Source organism: Tauraco erythrolophus, chromosome 6 (genome assembly GCF_009769465.1).
Source record: "Tauraco erythrolophus isolate bTauEry1 chromosome 6, bTauEry1.pri, whole genome shotgun sequence".
Classification (NCBI taxonomy): domain Eukaryota; kingdom Metazoa; phylum Chordata; class Aves; order Musophagiformes; family Musophagidae; genus Tauraco; species Tauraco erythrolophus.
Window position 1 is genome coordinate 68,256,347 of NC_141470.1, and position 15,044 is coordinate 68,271,390.

General features: G+C 45.7%; 1 protein-coding gene across 2 annotated transcripts in view; it reads left to right on the forward strand.

The window, feature by feature from the left end:
* The window catches only part of ARMH4 (armadillo like helical domain containing 4), a 62,711-nt gene extending 48,058 nt beyond the window's left edge, over positions 1 to 14,653 (forward strand). The window contains exons 5-8 of one of the 2 annotated variants that reach the window (XM_086613964.1): positions 9,629 to 9,660; positions 10,636 to 10,740; positions 14,245 to 14,379; positions 14,585 to 14,653. In XM_086613964.1, coding sequence (XP_086470090.1) covers positions 9,629 to 9,660; positions 10,636 to 10,740; positions 14,245 to 14,379; positions 14,585 to 14,653 — 341 coding nt within the window. The remainder of the gene's footprint in view (positions 1 to 9,628; positions 9,661 to 10,635; positions 10,741 to 14,244; positions 14,380 to 14,584) is intronic. The other variant, XM_086613965.1, reaches the window with a different exon arrangement.
* Positions 14,654 to 15,044: the final 391 nt, after the last annotated feature.

The following is a 15,044-nucleotide window of genomic DNA, read 5'->3' on the forward strand; positions in this document are numbered from 1 at the left end:
GGAATGGCCAACTAAGGATATCGACATACCTTAGAACTTTTTAAAAAAAATCTATCATTAAGGTTGGGATGTGCTTATATGGAAGGGTAATGCTTCCCCCATGAGGCATTGACCTGTAAATCTGCACGTGTGTGGCTTGCGTGGCAATATCAGTCATGCCAATCATTAGATTTCTTGGATTTCTATTCTGTTGTATTCTAGTTCTTGATAACTTTATCAAATTTTAACTGTTTGGATTGAAAATTTTCCACAGTGCTCCAGACTTTCAAAGAAAATTTTAGCTATAAAAGTTCACCTGCTCCAGTGTACAAAGAGAGGGGAAAAATAAACTAGCAATAATTTTTTACTGTAGACTTCTGAGAAAGAAAATAATGGGCAATTAGAACTGGTATCCTGCTGAACAGGCAAAATGGAGTGTTTCTTTACTCACAAGTCTTCACTTTGCAGCCTTAATAACCTTTTTAAGACAGCTTTTGTGTGCCGTTTATTTACGTACCACTAACCAAATGTTGCTACGTAAACGTAGCAATTGAAGAGCCATGTGTGCTATGAAAGAAAGATTTCATGGGCCTTTTCAGGCTTCTTTCAAGGCATTAATATATCTCTTCCTGAGTTTGTGCTAATCCCTGCACTCTGAATTCTTGTAAAATTTTGCCATATAGATGTTTTGCTCTGCCACCCAGCTGAAGTCCCTCTGCAGGTCCCCCTCCCCCAGCCCAAACCATGCTGGGCTGGGATGGACTGGTGCAAGTGTCCTCATTGCTCACTGCAAGGACCAGGTGAGTGGTATTAACCTGACCTCCCATAACCCAGATGGATTAAAATTCTCCAAAGAGCAACAAGATGAACGCAAAACTGCCATGTAAGCACTACCCTGCTTCGTGCATGCTGCTTCCCTTCGAGAGGAGCTGAAGAAATGTGGCATGAAGACCATCTGGCAGGCTTGGAAGCCCTTGAGACCCAAATCAGGGTTTGCTGTGCGTTGTGTCTCAGCCAAGGGAACCCAGGCGTTGGAGTTTTGCATGGAGATTTTCACCATTGCCTATGAGACCACACTTTGTTTGCTTTTAGCTTCAGGGTTTTAGATCTTGCAGTCACGGCACATCTATGTTGTAGAGCAACCATTGCGTTTTAAGTCTTTTTAGGAGTTTTAAAGGTATTTCTCTTTCTCCCCTTGACTTAGTAAGACTAGTGGTACGGAGACTGGGCTACAGAGGGAGGGACAGAAGATAATGTCACAGTCAAAGAGGGAATCAGACAGCTTCTGTGTGCAATAACTCACAATATGTGTCAATAGTAGTATTGTGTGTGCTCAGTTCCAGGTCCTCTGGCTTCACCGCCTTTGTGCTTCCTCCTTCACCCTCACGTATCTTGTCTCTATGTTTTGCATTTCTCCTGAATGGAACTTTCTGACTTTCTGTTTGAAAACATCCAGGCAATTTGATGCAGGAGCCTTCCGTTTAGCTGAAGCATCAAAATTGCTCGTGTGTCTGTATCCAGCAGAAGAGAAGAGCTTCTTCAGAGGGAAAACCAGACCTGGAGTGGGGTGGATGACATTGTGCAGTCACTCACTTGGTGACTCTGGGCATTGAAGGTAGATAGACATTTAATTTGGGCATCTCAGATAACTGCCTGAAGTTAGATGGGATAAACTTTAAGTCTTGCAAACATTTTTTTTCCCTTTCAGGTAGGCAGTGATGATGTGCATCTTACAGGGGAGGAGGGCTAGCTACAAGTGACAGAGCCAGCTGACAGCTAAGGGATCCCAATTCAATGTTTACAACTGCTTTATATTCCCAATATGGGCACTGTGACTATGTCATGAGTAAAAGCTGGTGAATATGGACATTTTCAGCACAAAGGAAAAACCATTAGCTAAAGCAGGGTGGATTTGTGCTGTTGGTAAGTCCGTGTGTTGCTCTAGGAGCTGTGCCACGGCAGAGTGGTGGACAACGTGGTCCAGCGTGTGCCCCAGCAGAAGCATTGCCATTTCCATAAGCAAGGTTTGCATTTCCTCTCCCAGTGCGTGCAGCTTTTGGACACAGTGCGATCCAGTAAATATTTAATCGTACAACAATTATGACGGCCAGTTCACAGCAATGTCCTGCTGATGCCTTTTAGTCTTAGGATACCGAGAGGTTTTCTACCTTGGCTTTGTTTTAACATCTTGAGCATGTCTGGGATCAGTTAGGGAGAAACAATTAGTTTGTCTGTGCCAACGAGTGTTTTCAAGGCACCGCAGAAGAACTGAGTTTACAGAGGAGTGCAAAGGCAGAAGGGCAGCACCTTTGCCAACCTCAGCAAGTGGCTACTCAGCGTGGGCACATCAAAGCGGAAAACAGCTTAAAAAGTGCAAGGGAAAAGGAAAAGGAGAAACTTCACCTAATGCCGTGGGAAAGTCAGTGTCAAAAGGATTGATAAGGTCAGGGAAGGAGTTAGGAAGCCCATTTTAGATTCTGCTTTCTGGGTGAGCGTGGTGAGTTGTCCTCCCCATCTTCCTCTCTGAAGAGGTTTGGGTAGGTCGTTGGAGGCAGCAGTGTGCAGCCAGGCTTGAGTTGTAGCTGGGTAGACAGAGAAAAGGTTGTAGTTGGTACAGTTAATAAACCAGACAGTTGCATCGTAACTATTAAAGTTCACTTTGTTAATTCAAAGTTCACCTGACCCAAAATTTTTCTGAAAACTAAATGGTAATTGTGAGTTTGACATTTGTTTGATTATCCATCCATTCGGGTCATCTTGAGCTGGGTATGGGGGGAAAATGCATTTGTCAAAATTCCCATCAAGTAGGTATAGTTTTTCTTCTGGAATTAAAAATATGCTGCCTTCCAGCCAAATGCCATTTTCTGTATTATTTATTGGTGCTAGTAAGTAAATTGGCAATTGTGGTTTTTCAGGAAAAGCTGCCGGTGGAGCCTTGTGCCATTAACTTGTCAGAGCTGAGCAAATGAAGCACGGAGCATTTCTGCAAAATTGTTCTCACTAGTCTCATTTAAAAGAAAGTCTTACCTGCAAGAGAAAGGGATGAAATCTGTAACGAAATAGGACAGATTGCTTGGTGTAGATAGACTGATTTAAAGTAATTGTTCTTTTCTTTATTTTTCACACCTTAACCAGCTATCCTTTGCTGGAATGAGGAACACGGCTTGGAAATTGTGCTTGTAAGTGAGGGAAGAGGAAAACTAACTATAGCAAATTTCTTGCCCTAAGGTATGTAACAGAGGTTGAACAGGCACTTCAGAAGACAATAAACGTCCTGTTTTCTCACCGCAGAGGCTTACACAGGTAGCTGCTCTGGCAGCAGGACCTCTAGCAAAGTCTAAACATCAAGGGTGAAGTTTGCTCCTCCTGACTACCACCAGTTGTTAGCCCTGATCAGAAGCAGTGACAAACCTCAGCCATTTCAGGATGGGGAACGTGAACAGGAAGAGCAGGATAGTGAGCAAGCATGGAAGAGGTGAATAAATTTGTCCCAGGGAAAAAAGTGATGGCAGAGCTCTGCTGAGCTGCATCGGCTGGGAGGCGCAGTTACGTTTCACTGTACCATGACATACACAAAGCCTCTTCACTACGTATTTACAATTTCCAGACTCTTGCAAATATGCCAAACTGCCCTTTTCTTGCTTTACAACAACCGTAGCCATGGGTGGGATGAAGACCTTGTCCTGGCCAGAGGAAAGCAAAGCAAACCCAACATCCATGGCAGGCAATGCCAGTGCTCAAAAATTGCTGCTCTCTTTGCTCCTTGGCTCCATCCATCTTTGCCTCCTGCATCTTGTCCGACGCACACATCACTTGTGGTGGGGACTCTCATCTGCTGCAGTGGGGGCCTTGTCCTTAAGCAGCTTCTCTGGTTCCTGAGATAGGGATGTCTCTGATTTCAGGCAGACATGAAAGCAATTAACAGTAGCTGTTAGATCAAAATCTTTTTGTGCCTTGAGTGTAGAGGGGTGACTGATACTTCCTGGTTTCTCCGAAGGAAGCTCGGTGCAGCTCTCTCAAACTATTGGATTTAAGGAATTACAAGATGTAATGGCCAGGTCAGATTGGCTGATCTTCAGCTTAAGCATAAAACCATCCTTCAGCCCTTTTCTCTGCCCTTTGGGGAGTGTGTAGGAGCTTGGGTGCCACACTGGTCTGGTGCTCGTGGTGGAAAGTTATTAAAAGAGAAGGTGCTGGGTGTACCTTCATCAATATGAAGATGAAGTTCTGGAATGAAGATGTAAATGCTGGATTTGAAAATGCAACAAGATGCACAGGGCAGAGGGATTATGTGCCGGTTTTGCCGTGGAAGAACAGAATTGCTTTAGATTGTGATTAAAAAAGGGAATATGATTAAAACGAGCTGATAAGATGAAACTAAAATGACAAGATAAAGCAGCAAGGCATCCAAGAGGGGAAGGGAGAGATGGAACTGATGGCAGGAGGGCATGAATTATTGATTGAAATCTCCACCAGAAGGTAAAGCCTTTGCATTTTCTTATCTGGGAAGAGGGAGAACGAATAAGAAGTGAACAGAATTATTAAGCAGCTTTATCATTGCATTGAAGTGGATAATTAGGCAATTAGAATTACTAAAAGTTGGCAAAGCATGAAGCCCAGAGGACTTGTGCTCCTGATTTCGGAGGGGGATGATGAGGGAAGCAGGGAAAAGCCTTTGGCGAGAGATTTGATGGTGTGTTATGGTGAGGCTTAAAGGCAGAGCCTGGCTGTGGGACCCAGCACCCTGCAGCTTCCAGAGCAAAAGGGGATTCAAGAGACCTGAGCAATAAATAAGAACTTATTTGAGAGCAGACAGTCCTCTGAACAGCAACAAGAAGTGAGATGGTGAATGAAGGCCCCTGATAAGGGTTCAGGGAAGGAACGCGCAGTTAATAATGGTACATGTGGACCCACTTTGTTCCATGGTGAGGATGCACAGTAGCCATGGGAGTTACTGTGTAGCAAGTGTGCCTTTTCCAGATCTTTTTCTTCAGTTAACATCCCCTCTCCTTTCAGGTGAGTTGTTTGTAGCAAGACATTGCAGGGCCGTAAGCTGGGGATGCTGAGATCCCTGAGCAGGCTCTTCCCTAGAAGGACAGTGTCAGACTGTGGTTTAGACTTGCAGTGAGTATGGTCTGTCACGCTACCATAACTTAATTTTCTTTGGTCAGAAGTGACAAATACTGGATTTTCCCCTGATGTAAATCATGCAAAGGCTTCATTGTCAGAGTGTCTTTCCAGCTGAACTTGGAGGCAGCTTCCAAACCTCTTCTACTTTGATTCTCCATTATAAATCATATCTGGTCACCCCCTTTGTAAAGAGGAGCTCCTCAAAAAACTAATGAGCAGCTTGGTTAAGCTGGCTGAATCTATTCTTGTAGGGCTTGCAAAGCTGTAGGACACAGTGGAAAGGAGAGGGATGGGAACACAAGAGCCGTCTCCCATGAGGGTTAGTTTGGATTGATAGCACTGAAGGGTGAAAGGGGATGTTGGGCCATCCAGTGCCATATACCACAGATCCTCAAATGTCACCTGTTACCCCTCTCTTGAGCCTTCAGCCTGCACCTGGCAAAACCTGAACTTCAGAAAGTTTTTGCTCATGGGACTTTTTGACTCTTCCTTTGGACCAGGTTACTCTGAGGAGGAGCCAGGCAGGCACCACAGGCTGCTGGTTACCTCTGCAAATTAGCCTAATTTCTTTAGTTGACTCTGTGACTTCTTAATAGCTGGCTGCATATTTTCAAGGGGAAAGCTGGGTAAAAATGACTAAAAATAGCACGGTGCATCTGTAACTGTCTGAATTCATCCTGGGCTGCTCTGACGCCAGTGCCAGACAACCGTGTTCCTCCTCTGTGCTCCTGACCTCCTGCCTAATCTTCAGATATATGTTATTTAAAATTAATTTGCAGAGATGCAGACATTATATAAATCTCAGAGGAAATGTCAGATTATGTATGTAATTTTCAGAAGCGCTCCACACTGATCTAATTCGGCTTGCTGTGAAACCAAGGGATCAAAATTAAGCCGGGGCAGAGAATTTGGACTAGTTGCCATCCTTAAAATGCCACTGAAGAGGAGCTGGTACTGCAGACACTTGTTAGTAATTTCACACCCAGAGACTGTTGCCATTTGTTCAGGACATCCAGTGATCAGAAAAGGAAAAAAAAAAAAAAAGAAGATGATGAAAAATACATGGATTAGAGTATTCGTTACTAATTATTTGCGTGGCCTCATTGGTAAGTCACCTAGTGTTTTCAGAGAGTGTTACATTTTTATGAGAAGATGCCATCCACAATGTTCCTCTTCCAAGACCAAGTTCAGAATATTCATTATGGATAATGATGCATAATTAGAGTCTGAAGTCCAGAATTAATAGGTGGTAGCCGTTTAGCATAGATATCAATTCTAACCTGAAAAAGTGCTTTATCTCCTACCCACACTCTCTAGGGTCTACATATGGGTAAATAATTGGAGCAGAAAGCACTCAGTTTTAATGACATGGTGTCTTGTCATTTCCTCAAAAGTGTTAAAATGGTTTTATCCATTAGTGACATTAAAAGTATTTGTAATTCCTGGTAATCGGATGCTTCTTGATTTATCATGGCCCCAGCCTAACCGGCTGCAGAGCTGGGAGGTCTGGGAGCACAGTGCAGCTGCTCCACACTGGTGCAGTCCTGCCAGGATGTTGAAGGGCCTGCCATGTTTTTGACCTCCTGCTGCCTTATCGTCCCAAATTTGGGACCATTCTTCTCCTTTAGCACAGGTCAGGGGCTTTCACCCAGCCAGCTTGTGGCTGCATTAGAGCATGTCTCGGAGAGCCCTCCGGTCTGGAGGAGAAATCACATGGTGGTGTTTTTTTCTGTGACTTAGGCTGATTCACAAAGGCATCTGACATGTGCTCTACATCGCTGAAAACAAGGTCGGTTTTCATAATAAGCAATTGTATAAATAGCAAATAAAGATTTGTACTGTAGTGACTGTGGGTCCCAACGGATGTGCTGCTGTCGTTTTGTGGAGCAGAGGAGAACGAAGCCAGAATTTGTGTTTATTGAAAATAGGTAGTAGAATATTATTAGATCAGCCTCTGCCTCCGACTTGTCGGAAATTCTCTGGAGTTAATTGCTGCTTTAGATACACCGTTATTCAGCTGCGAGAAACTGGGTCAACTATTGACGAGATCACCCATGTAATTATTGTGAAAGACATGTAAAAACGGGCTTTGTGCTTAGTTTGAGTTGGGGCCAACCGAGCATCACAGCAGCTCTAAGTGGCTGCGTTCACGCACCGTGTGTGTGCGTGTGGCTGGCTGGATGTGCACAGAGGGCATCGGTTTAAAGCTTCAAAACGTGCGCTGTGGTTTCGAAGCTGTGGCTGTTACTGTGTGACTGTGAGTCACCATCACCGCTCCTCCTGCCAGCCTGGAATAAAACACGGCAGCGTCGTTAAACACGAGAGTCACGAGAAGGCTCTTGGGCAAGAGTTTTGGGATTAATTCCTTTGGTTTGCTATATTTTTATTTTTAAGCAGAATTCTCCCAGTGGTCACTCCCATGCCTGTCAGCAAGGCAGCAGCATAGGGGATCTCCTTGAAGGTCTAGGTGATGTTTACACCCAGTGTTACACCTAGAAACCCAGCTGAGAAACCTAGCCCAGGGGAACCACGTCATAGAATCATAGAATGGTTTGGGTTGGAAGGAACCTCAAAGATCATTTAGTTCCAACTCCCCTGCCGTGGGCAGGGAAACCCTTCACTACACCAGGTTGCCCAAAGCCTCATCCAACCTGGCCTTGAACACTTCCAGGGATGGGGCATCCACAACTTCTCTGGGCAACCTGTTCCAGTGCCTCACCACCCTCAGAGTGAAAATTTCTTCCTTATATCTAACCTAAATCTCCCCTCTTTCAGTTTAAATCCATTACCCCTTGTCCTATCACTACATACCCTTGTAAAAAGTCCTTCTTCAAAAGTCCCTCTCCATGTGTTTCCTTCCTCTCTGGTATTCCATAGGGAGTGAAATCCAATGCATGCAGGCTTGTACTCGCAGAGGATGATGATGTTGGCACCTTCATAGATTGAGTTTACTATGTCTTAGTCCGTGCAGGACAGGACTAATGGTGGGAAGAGTTAATGAAAGCAGATCTCTTTTCCTCTTCTAGTGCTGTGTGTGCTTGAGTATGTCTCCTGGATAACTTATTTTATTTCTTAGCTGCCCGTCAGAGATAAGTGAGTTTGTGTGTACGCTTCTGTGCCTGTTTCACACTTTTCCACCTCTAGGTAATTTGGGATGCTTCTGTTTGGAAAGTGTTATGTTACTAATACTTGAAAAGGAAGTATTGAAATCACTTTGAACTTGTTAAAATGATGGAGTTTAATTCAGTGATGCTGACATCTTGGGATGAGTCTTACTACTTCCTAGCTGCTGTGCTTCTCTGTATCGTATCTGAGATGTTAAAAGGTTATTTACTGACCACCCTACTCCTGCACCCTCCCTACTCATGGTAAGGCTCTCGTTTCAGAAGGACAGTTACCCTGAGTAGTATATGTGCATGTGCAGACTCTAATACTGCTAACACAAGCTTTGATGGGAGCTTCTGTAAGAAAGCAGGCTTGGAAATGGGGTCTCACTCCTTAAACAGTGTGTTACATCCGGGAGTGTTACATCTGGGATGTAATGCATCCTGGGAGAAATGTCCCACAGGACGTTGGTGCATCCAAGAGTCCCCTTGTGCCTATAGCATTGTCCTCCTGGAGAAATGGGGATTCTTGAGCAGAGCTTAAAACACAGCTGCCAAAGTCTGAAAAAGCCCCGACATTTAACTGTGTGTTTGCCTCTTACCTGTGAGCAGGAATTCATTAAAATATTAGCAGATACCTCAAAGGCTGAGCATTTTGTCTTCGGTGCAGTGCAGACGAATCCAGTCGCCTGGGGAGTTAATGAGTCGTGCACCCACTGCTGAGTGCTTGCAGTTCTTTGAGATTAGCTGAATATTTCATCCCAAAGTACATGCCATTAAAGACTTTCCATTCTTGGCTATCATATTTCATGGGACTTATGGTAACTGTTAGAAAATGAAAGGCTCTGTGATGACAGTAAAAATTTACTTGGTTTAGTAATTTAGCACCTCCAGTGCTGTCCCAGTCCTCAGATATTATCTGATGACTTCCCAGAGCGGCCCGTGGCTGCTTCCAGAAAAGCAGGGGAGTAAAAGACAGGGAATAATACTTTTTTAGGCGTCATTACAGGCTATGCCAAATAGAGGGAAGAATATCTGTGTGGAGGAGGCCAGGGGAAGGGGGTAGCCACGCTGTAAGGTTTTCTCCTTGTCAGATATCCCAGTGTGCATGAGAAGTGCTGGTTAAAAACCCACAACCTGAAATACTGGTTTTTGTCTTCCTTTTCTTATCACTGTGAAGATGTGAACTGCACAGGCAAAAGCAAGCTTCTTGCCTGCCAGCTCGCTTGAAGAGTTTCTCGTGTTGATTTGCTGCATTTGTTTTTTTTTTCATGAGCGAGAAGAGAGGAAATCTAATGAAAACTGTTATCAGCTTGTCAAGTTAATTAGTGTCTATTTTAATACTATCATTATCATTCGTTACTAATTAATATGACATAAGTAACGTGATTACAGCTTTTTGTCTTATTTTTCAGTGAGAAGCTGGATGGAGAAGCTGAAAGATAAGGTAGGAGGCTCAGTGTTTCAATTACTTTAAAAAGAAAAACATTTTTACTTGCAGGAATAAATAAACTCTTGTCAGTGCAGTTCATTATCTCTACAAAGACAATTGAGAAGGGGCTTAAAATTTTATCGAGGAGGCAAATGAACCAGATGCTGCTGTTGTATATAGTGGTGTAAATCCACAGTACATCCCTGATGAATACTAACTAAGAGCAGAAGGAGGGACAGGGGTATTTGATAGACTTTTCTGCACTTGAAAATAACCTTCTCTTCAGACTACCCGAGTTACTTTTTCATATTGCCCTCTAACTTACCTCCACCCTTTTTTTCTAAGTCCTAAGCTTGGTCCTAGATCCAAGTCAAGAGGATCTGGTGATCCTCTCTGGTGAGAGACTGTATGCCATGCCACTGCCTCTGGACAAGACCTTTCCTACCACCACGTGCCAGAAGAGCTGCAAATTCCTGGAAGGAAAAAAAGCAAACATAGGATGTTACAGGGTGGTGATAAGTGAAATCAACAGTTGTGCCAGCCACAGGCAGTGGTGGCTTTTTAGGCTCTGCTGCCCTAGGGCAAATATTAGCAATTTGAAATGGTTGTGAAACCTTTCAAATGTTGTGTTGATGACAGCAAAGTCACGAAGCTGGAAATGAGGTGACAATAGTATTTTAAAACCAGAACGTCTTGTTACTCAACAGGGCTTGGAAATTCTTGAACAGGATTAGAGTCAGTATAGAAAAAACCCACCACAAGGAACTCAATAGGAAACTCCAGCCCTGAAAATACATCTCTAAGCTTGGGCAGATTATCTCTGAATGAGCCCAGCCTTCCCACGTGATCTCCACCAAATTTCAGCAGCACCTTACCATCAAGGCTGAACAGAGAGACAGGGTCTGGGTATGTTTTCCGGGACTGGGGAGTGGAAGGGTTAAGGTGAGTTCCTCCCCAGCCCTTGTTGAGTTGCTTTTCTGCCTACAATAGGAAGGAGACATGTCTAGTGTGATCTCTGCTCCTAGCAGAGCACCTTGGCCTGGGATTCAGCCAGAGCAAATGCTGAAAGGACAGAGAATGGTTTTTCCGACGAAGGTAAAAAGCAGACACTAAGACTGGTTGAGTGTGTGGAGTGAATGTAGCATGCAAGAGTCACCTGCTCGTGCCAGACCTAACCCAGCTGGCACAACACAAGCTTGGGGGCATCAGATGCCTTCTCACTGAAGCCGTAGCTTTCACTTCTTTCCTCTTGGCACCTTGTTGGCTCCCTCTGTCCTTCCCCATTGTGGAGGGGGGATGCATGGTCCAGCCTCTTCTCTCTACAGAATTGCTCTGTAGGGTCTGTACCTACTTGCAGGTAGATGTTGGACTACATGGCAGTGTCCAGCACAAGGATTGATGTAACTGGGAATCTGCTAGTGTCCACTTAAAAGAGAGGCTCAGCCCTGAGCCATCTCCTTCCTTTGGGGAGCGGCAGATGTGTGGAGGCAGATCTTTCACCTTGGTCACATGTTCCCTTAGAAAAGCCCAACAAAAACCACTTTCCCACCCCCAACCAAATGCTGGGGAAGCAAATCACTCCCAAATAAACCTGCTCACCTCGTTTCCTCCTCTTCTTTGTTGAGTCTATCAGCACCAGTCATACTATCTGCCCCTCTCATTGCTGTTGGCAGAGCCCCCCTGTCCTCTCTATTTTACAATCCTGCCATCCAAAAGAGTATCCTTGCACATAATGACCCCGTCCCTGAGAGATGCATCCTCCTGTGTCCCTTAGGGCTGCCCTTCTGGGAGAGGGAAGAGTTTGGGCAGCGTGGGACCAGGAGCACGAATCAGTGACAGATTTATGTCTGGTCTCCTGCAAACACAGTGCAAATGTTGCATTTGGTATGCTGAATAATGGATATGAGGTTCCTCTGAAGTCCTCTGTTGCTGTTATCTCAAAGTCCAGTGGAGCCAGGAAAGTCATGCTCATGGATTGGGTGTATTAAAAGCATTCCTAGGATCTGTAAAGAAGCTGCATCTTTCCCATGGGCAGAGGGTAAAAAAAGTGGCTTCGGAGCTGCCTGTGAAATGGGGAAGCCTATCAGGCAGGTGCAGAAGCCCCCATGAGTTGGACTGTGTGACACAGAAGGGCTGGGAGAACAGGTCCAGCATCTGCTTCACCTTGCAGGCTTTTGGAGTAGAAATTGATGGCCCAACTGTCAGGGGAAGTCTGTAAAAGGGCATGGGCTGGCCAGGCATGGTGAAGGCTCATGGACAGGCTAGAGAGTTCACTGTATTAAACCCAATGGTTTCTGATAGCAAACTCAGCTGTCCAGCAGCTGAGAAGCTATTTCCAGTCTCTCCTCACCGCCTGCGCCAGCAGCAAAGTTCCAGAAATAGAAAAACCCACGCTACACTAATTAGGTCACCCAATTAAGGCACCTTAATTGCCTTGCAGAGATAGAGTCTCTTAGCTGTGTTCTCACTAACCTCCTTTTTCGGGAACTGGGGTGCCAGCATGCAGCCCCCTCCAAGTGGGTGCGCTGAACGGGGCTGCGTTTTCTGGGAGGGTGTCCAGGGAACCTGCAAGATGCAGCTGCAGATCCCGCAAGCCTTGGGATCCAGGCACACGGTTGTTGCTATTTAAAGTGCTGAGCAGGATCTGGAGGGGTTTGGGAGAGCAAAACAGCCCTTGTTAGCATTGTGTCTGCCCTGGATGGAAACAGTTATTTTCGTTCTCCAGGTAAGCGTACGAAGGCAGGGCAGCACACACTAAATAGTTTTTTTTTTCCCCCAGGATTATGACAGAAAAGCAATTACAATGTAAGCATGTGTGTTTAGGTTGTGTTGCAGTTTGGGAATGCAGATGAAGATGAGTGATTGTAAGCAATGGACTGAGGCTTGCTAAGAGCTGTCTGATAAGTCCCCTGAATTGTGTGTGTGTGTCCCTTGGCAGGTGTAAATCTATTTTGGGGGGTGTAGATGGTGAAGAGTAAAGCTGTAGTGCCACTGCAGAGGACTCCGTTGCCGCAGTGTGAATGAAGGCAGCGCTAATGAGGGAGGGAGCCAGGCTGTACCCGTCTCCCTTACTCCATTGAGCCCCCCCAGCCTGAATTAGGGGAGGATGCTGAAGCAATTTGGCACTTTAACATTTGGGTTAATTTTCATTTCAAACAGTAAAATATAAAATAACAAGCACTTAAGAATATTTTCCAAAGGATTTTAAATGTTTAAGTGTGTGATTCTAAAGGTTTAATGTGTAATTTTAAATTACTTATGCTAAATATTTTTTCCATTGGGTAATGCAAACAATTCATAGCTATTGAATTAGAACTGATTTATGTTTGCTGAGCTTCCCTTAAGGCCAGCTGAAGGTGTGCGTGCCTTCCCTCTGTGTCATCGTCCTTCTCATGCAAGTGACCCCTTCCCATGCAAAGCAAAAGCATTGGGTTCAAAGATTTTGACTATGAAGCCTGGGCTCGGCCAGGAAGGGACAAACTGCTGCTTCTTCCTGTGAGCTGTAGACACAGCCTGGCTTTTCCAACTTCAGCTCCTTCAGAGATCCAGCTGCAGGTGTTGAGGGCAGCTTCTCCCATCCCTGTGCTGAGATATGGCACTATAGTGTCCCGGGACACTTGCATTCCCGTGCCAATGTGTTTCTGGGGAGCATGGGAGCTGTGTAATACTCTTTACTGGAGGTATATTTAGCAGTTTGGCCACGGTAAGACACAATCCAGCAATCAGAGCTGGCCAGGAGGTTGTTGGGTCCCTTTCCCATGCATCTCCCACGACGGAGGTCAGCATCCCTGCTTCGCAGTGCAGCCGTTCTCCAAAAACAGCTCCTCACCTGTTCTGCCTCCTCCCCAGCTGGTGCCTGCTGTCTTGCTCTGGGTCTTCTGGCTCAGACACGCTGGCTCTTCTGCCTGCACCGTGCTCTCCTCTGCCTGCTCCTGCCGCCCTGAGGGCTGCAGTGCAGGGGGCTGTGGGCAGGGAGGTGCCACAGCTAGTCCAGATTTGCGTCAAAAAGCATAACAGCAGCTCTCGGCTCTCCAGACTGAGCTCTGTGGAACATGGCCAGACATATACCTGAGCCTTCATTTATGCTGGCAGTACCTGGGGAGCCCAGAGCTGCTCTCAGCCTACTTTGCACAGCATGTAGTGAAGCTGTTTGGGTGGTCACAGGTCTTTGTTGTGGCTCGGGATTGCCTGCCCTGCGCGGTTGAGGTGTTCCTTCACACGTGCACCTGTACTGACAGACACGGCACCTCAGCACTTGCAACTCTGCACCAAAATCATTTCTTCTCCTAAAGGCGAGAAGAAACTGCAGGCAAAACCTGCAGTGTCTCAGCTGTCACAAAGAAGTATCTGTTTAGCCAAAGCTGATGGTGAGTGAGCTGTGGTGGTTACCAGCTTGGTCCTGGAGTGGGGCTGGTTGGGGGCTTGCTTAGCAATCCTGGAAGCCCGGCTCGTCCTATGCACGCAGATGATAGGGACTCAAACGTGATAAACTTTGACAAAAGCAGCAGAGGGATATATTGCAGTCCTAGACTGGTGAAAAACGACTCCAAAAGGATGGTCTTGTGAGTGCTGCTCTTCTTTTCTTTCTTTTCCACATAGGCAGGATACATGTCAGGGATGCTGGTTCCTGTAGGAGTCGGAATAGCCGGAGCCCTCTTTATCCTAGGAGCACTCTACAGCATTAAGATTATGAATCGCCGAAGGAGAAACGGCTCAAAGAGACATAAAAGAAAGGTATGGCAACTGCAAAGGAAAATCCCAATCCCAGCCACTCTCCCGTTAACCATTCTGGCTGTAGAGCGAGCACAGCCTGGTTATGGCTATGGTTTGTCTGGGTTGAAGTGCCTGGGACCTCTTGGTCAGAGTATGGGAGGGATCCAGATGCTCTTAATTTCCTTTTTGTATGTGGAGCTCTTCAATGTTTCTTTTCTTCCCCCAGCAGAGGGAATTTAACAGCATGCAAGACCGAGTCATGCTCTTAGCTGACAGCTCTGAAGATGAATTTTGAATCGGACTGCAGTGCCCTTGTGAAAGCCCGTGACTTTTAAAAGAAGGGAGGGGGAGAAAAAGAACAAGCGACTTTCCGCTGCATCGCTGCTCTCCGCCGCCCCGAGCCACCGAGCAGTGGCCGGCACCACCCCGGCGAAATGGCATGCTATGCTCTACGTGTACCACGCAGTGATGTTTGTTTTGATACAGTAGTGAGATTTCACATTCGCACCCGGCGCCTCATTCAGGTCCGCAGCGCGTCTTGTTACAGCTGGAGCTGATCCATGTGGACGATTATTTTCCTGTTACCCTGGTGTACTGTTTTGGTCCTGGCTGGCAGTAATCTAATCATAACAATAGCTCTCACCTAACCTGGGAATGGAAATCTTTACTGTGAATGACTTATGTCC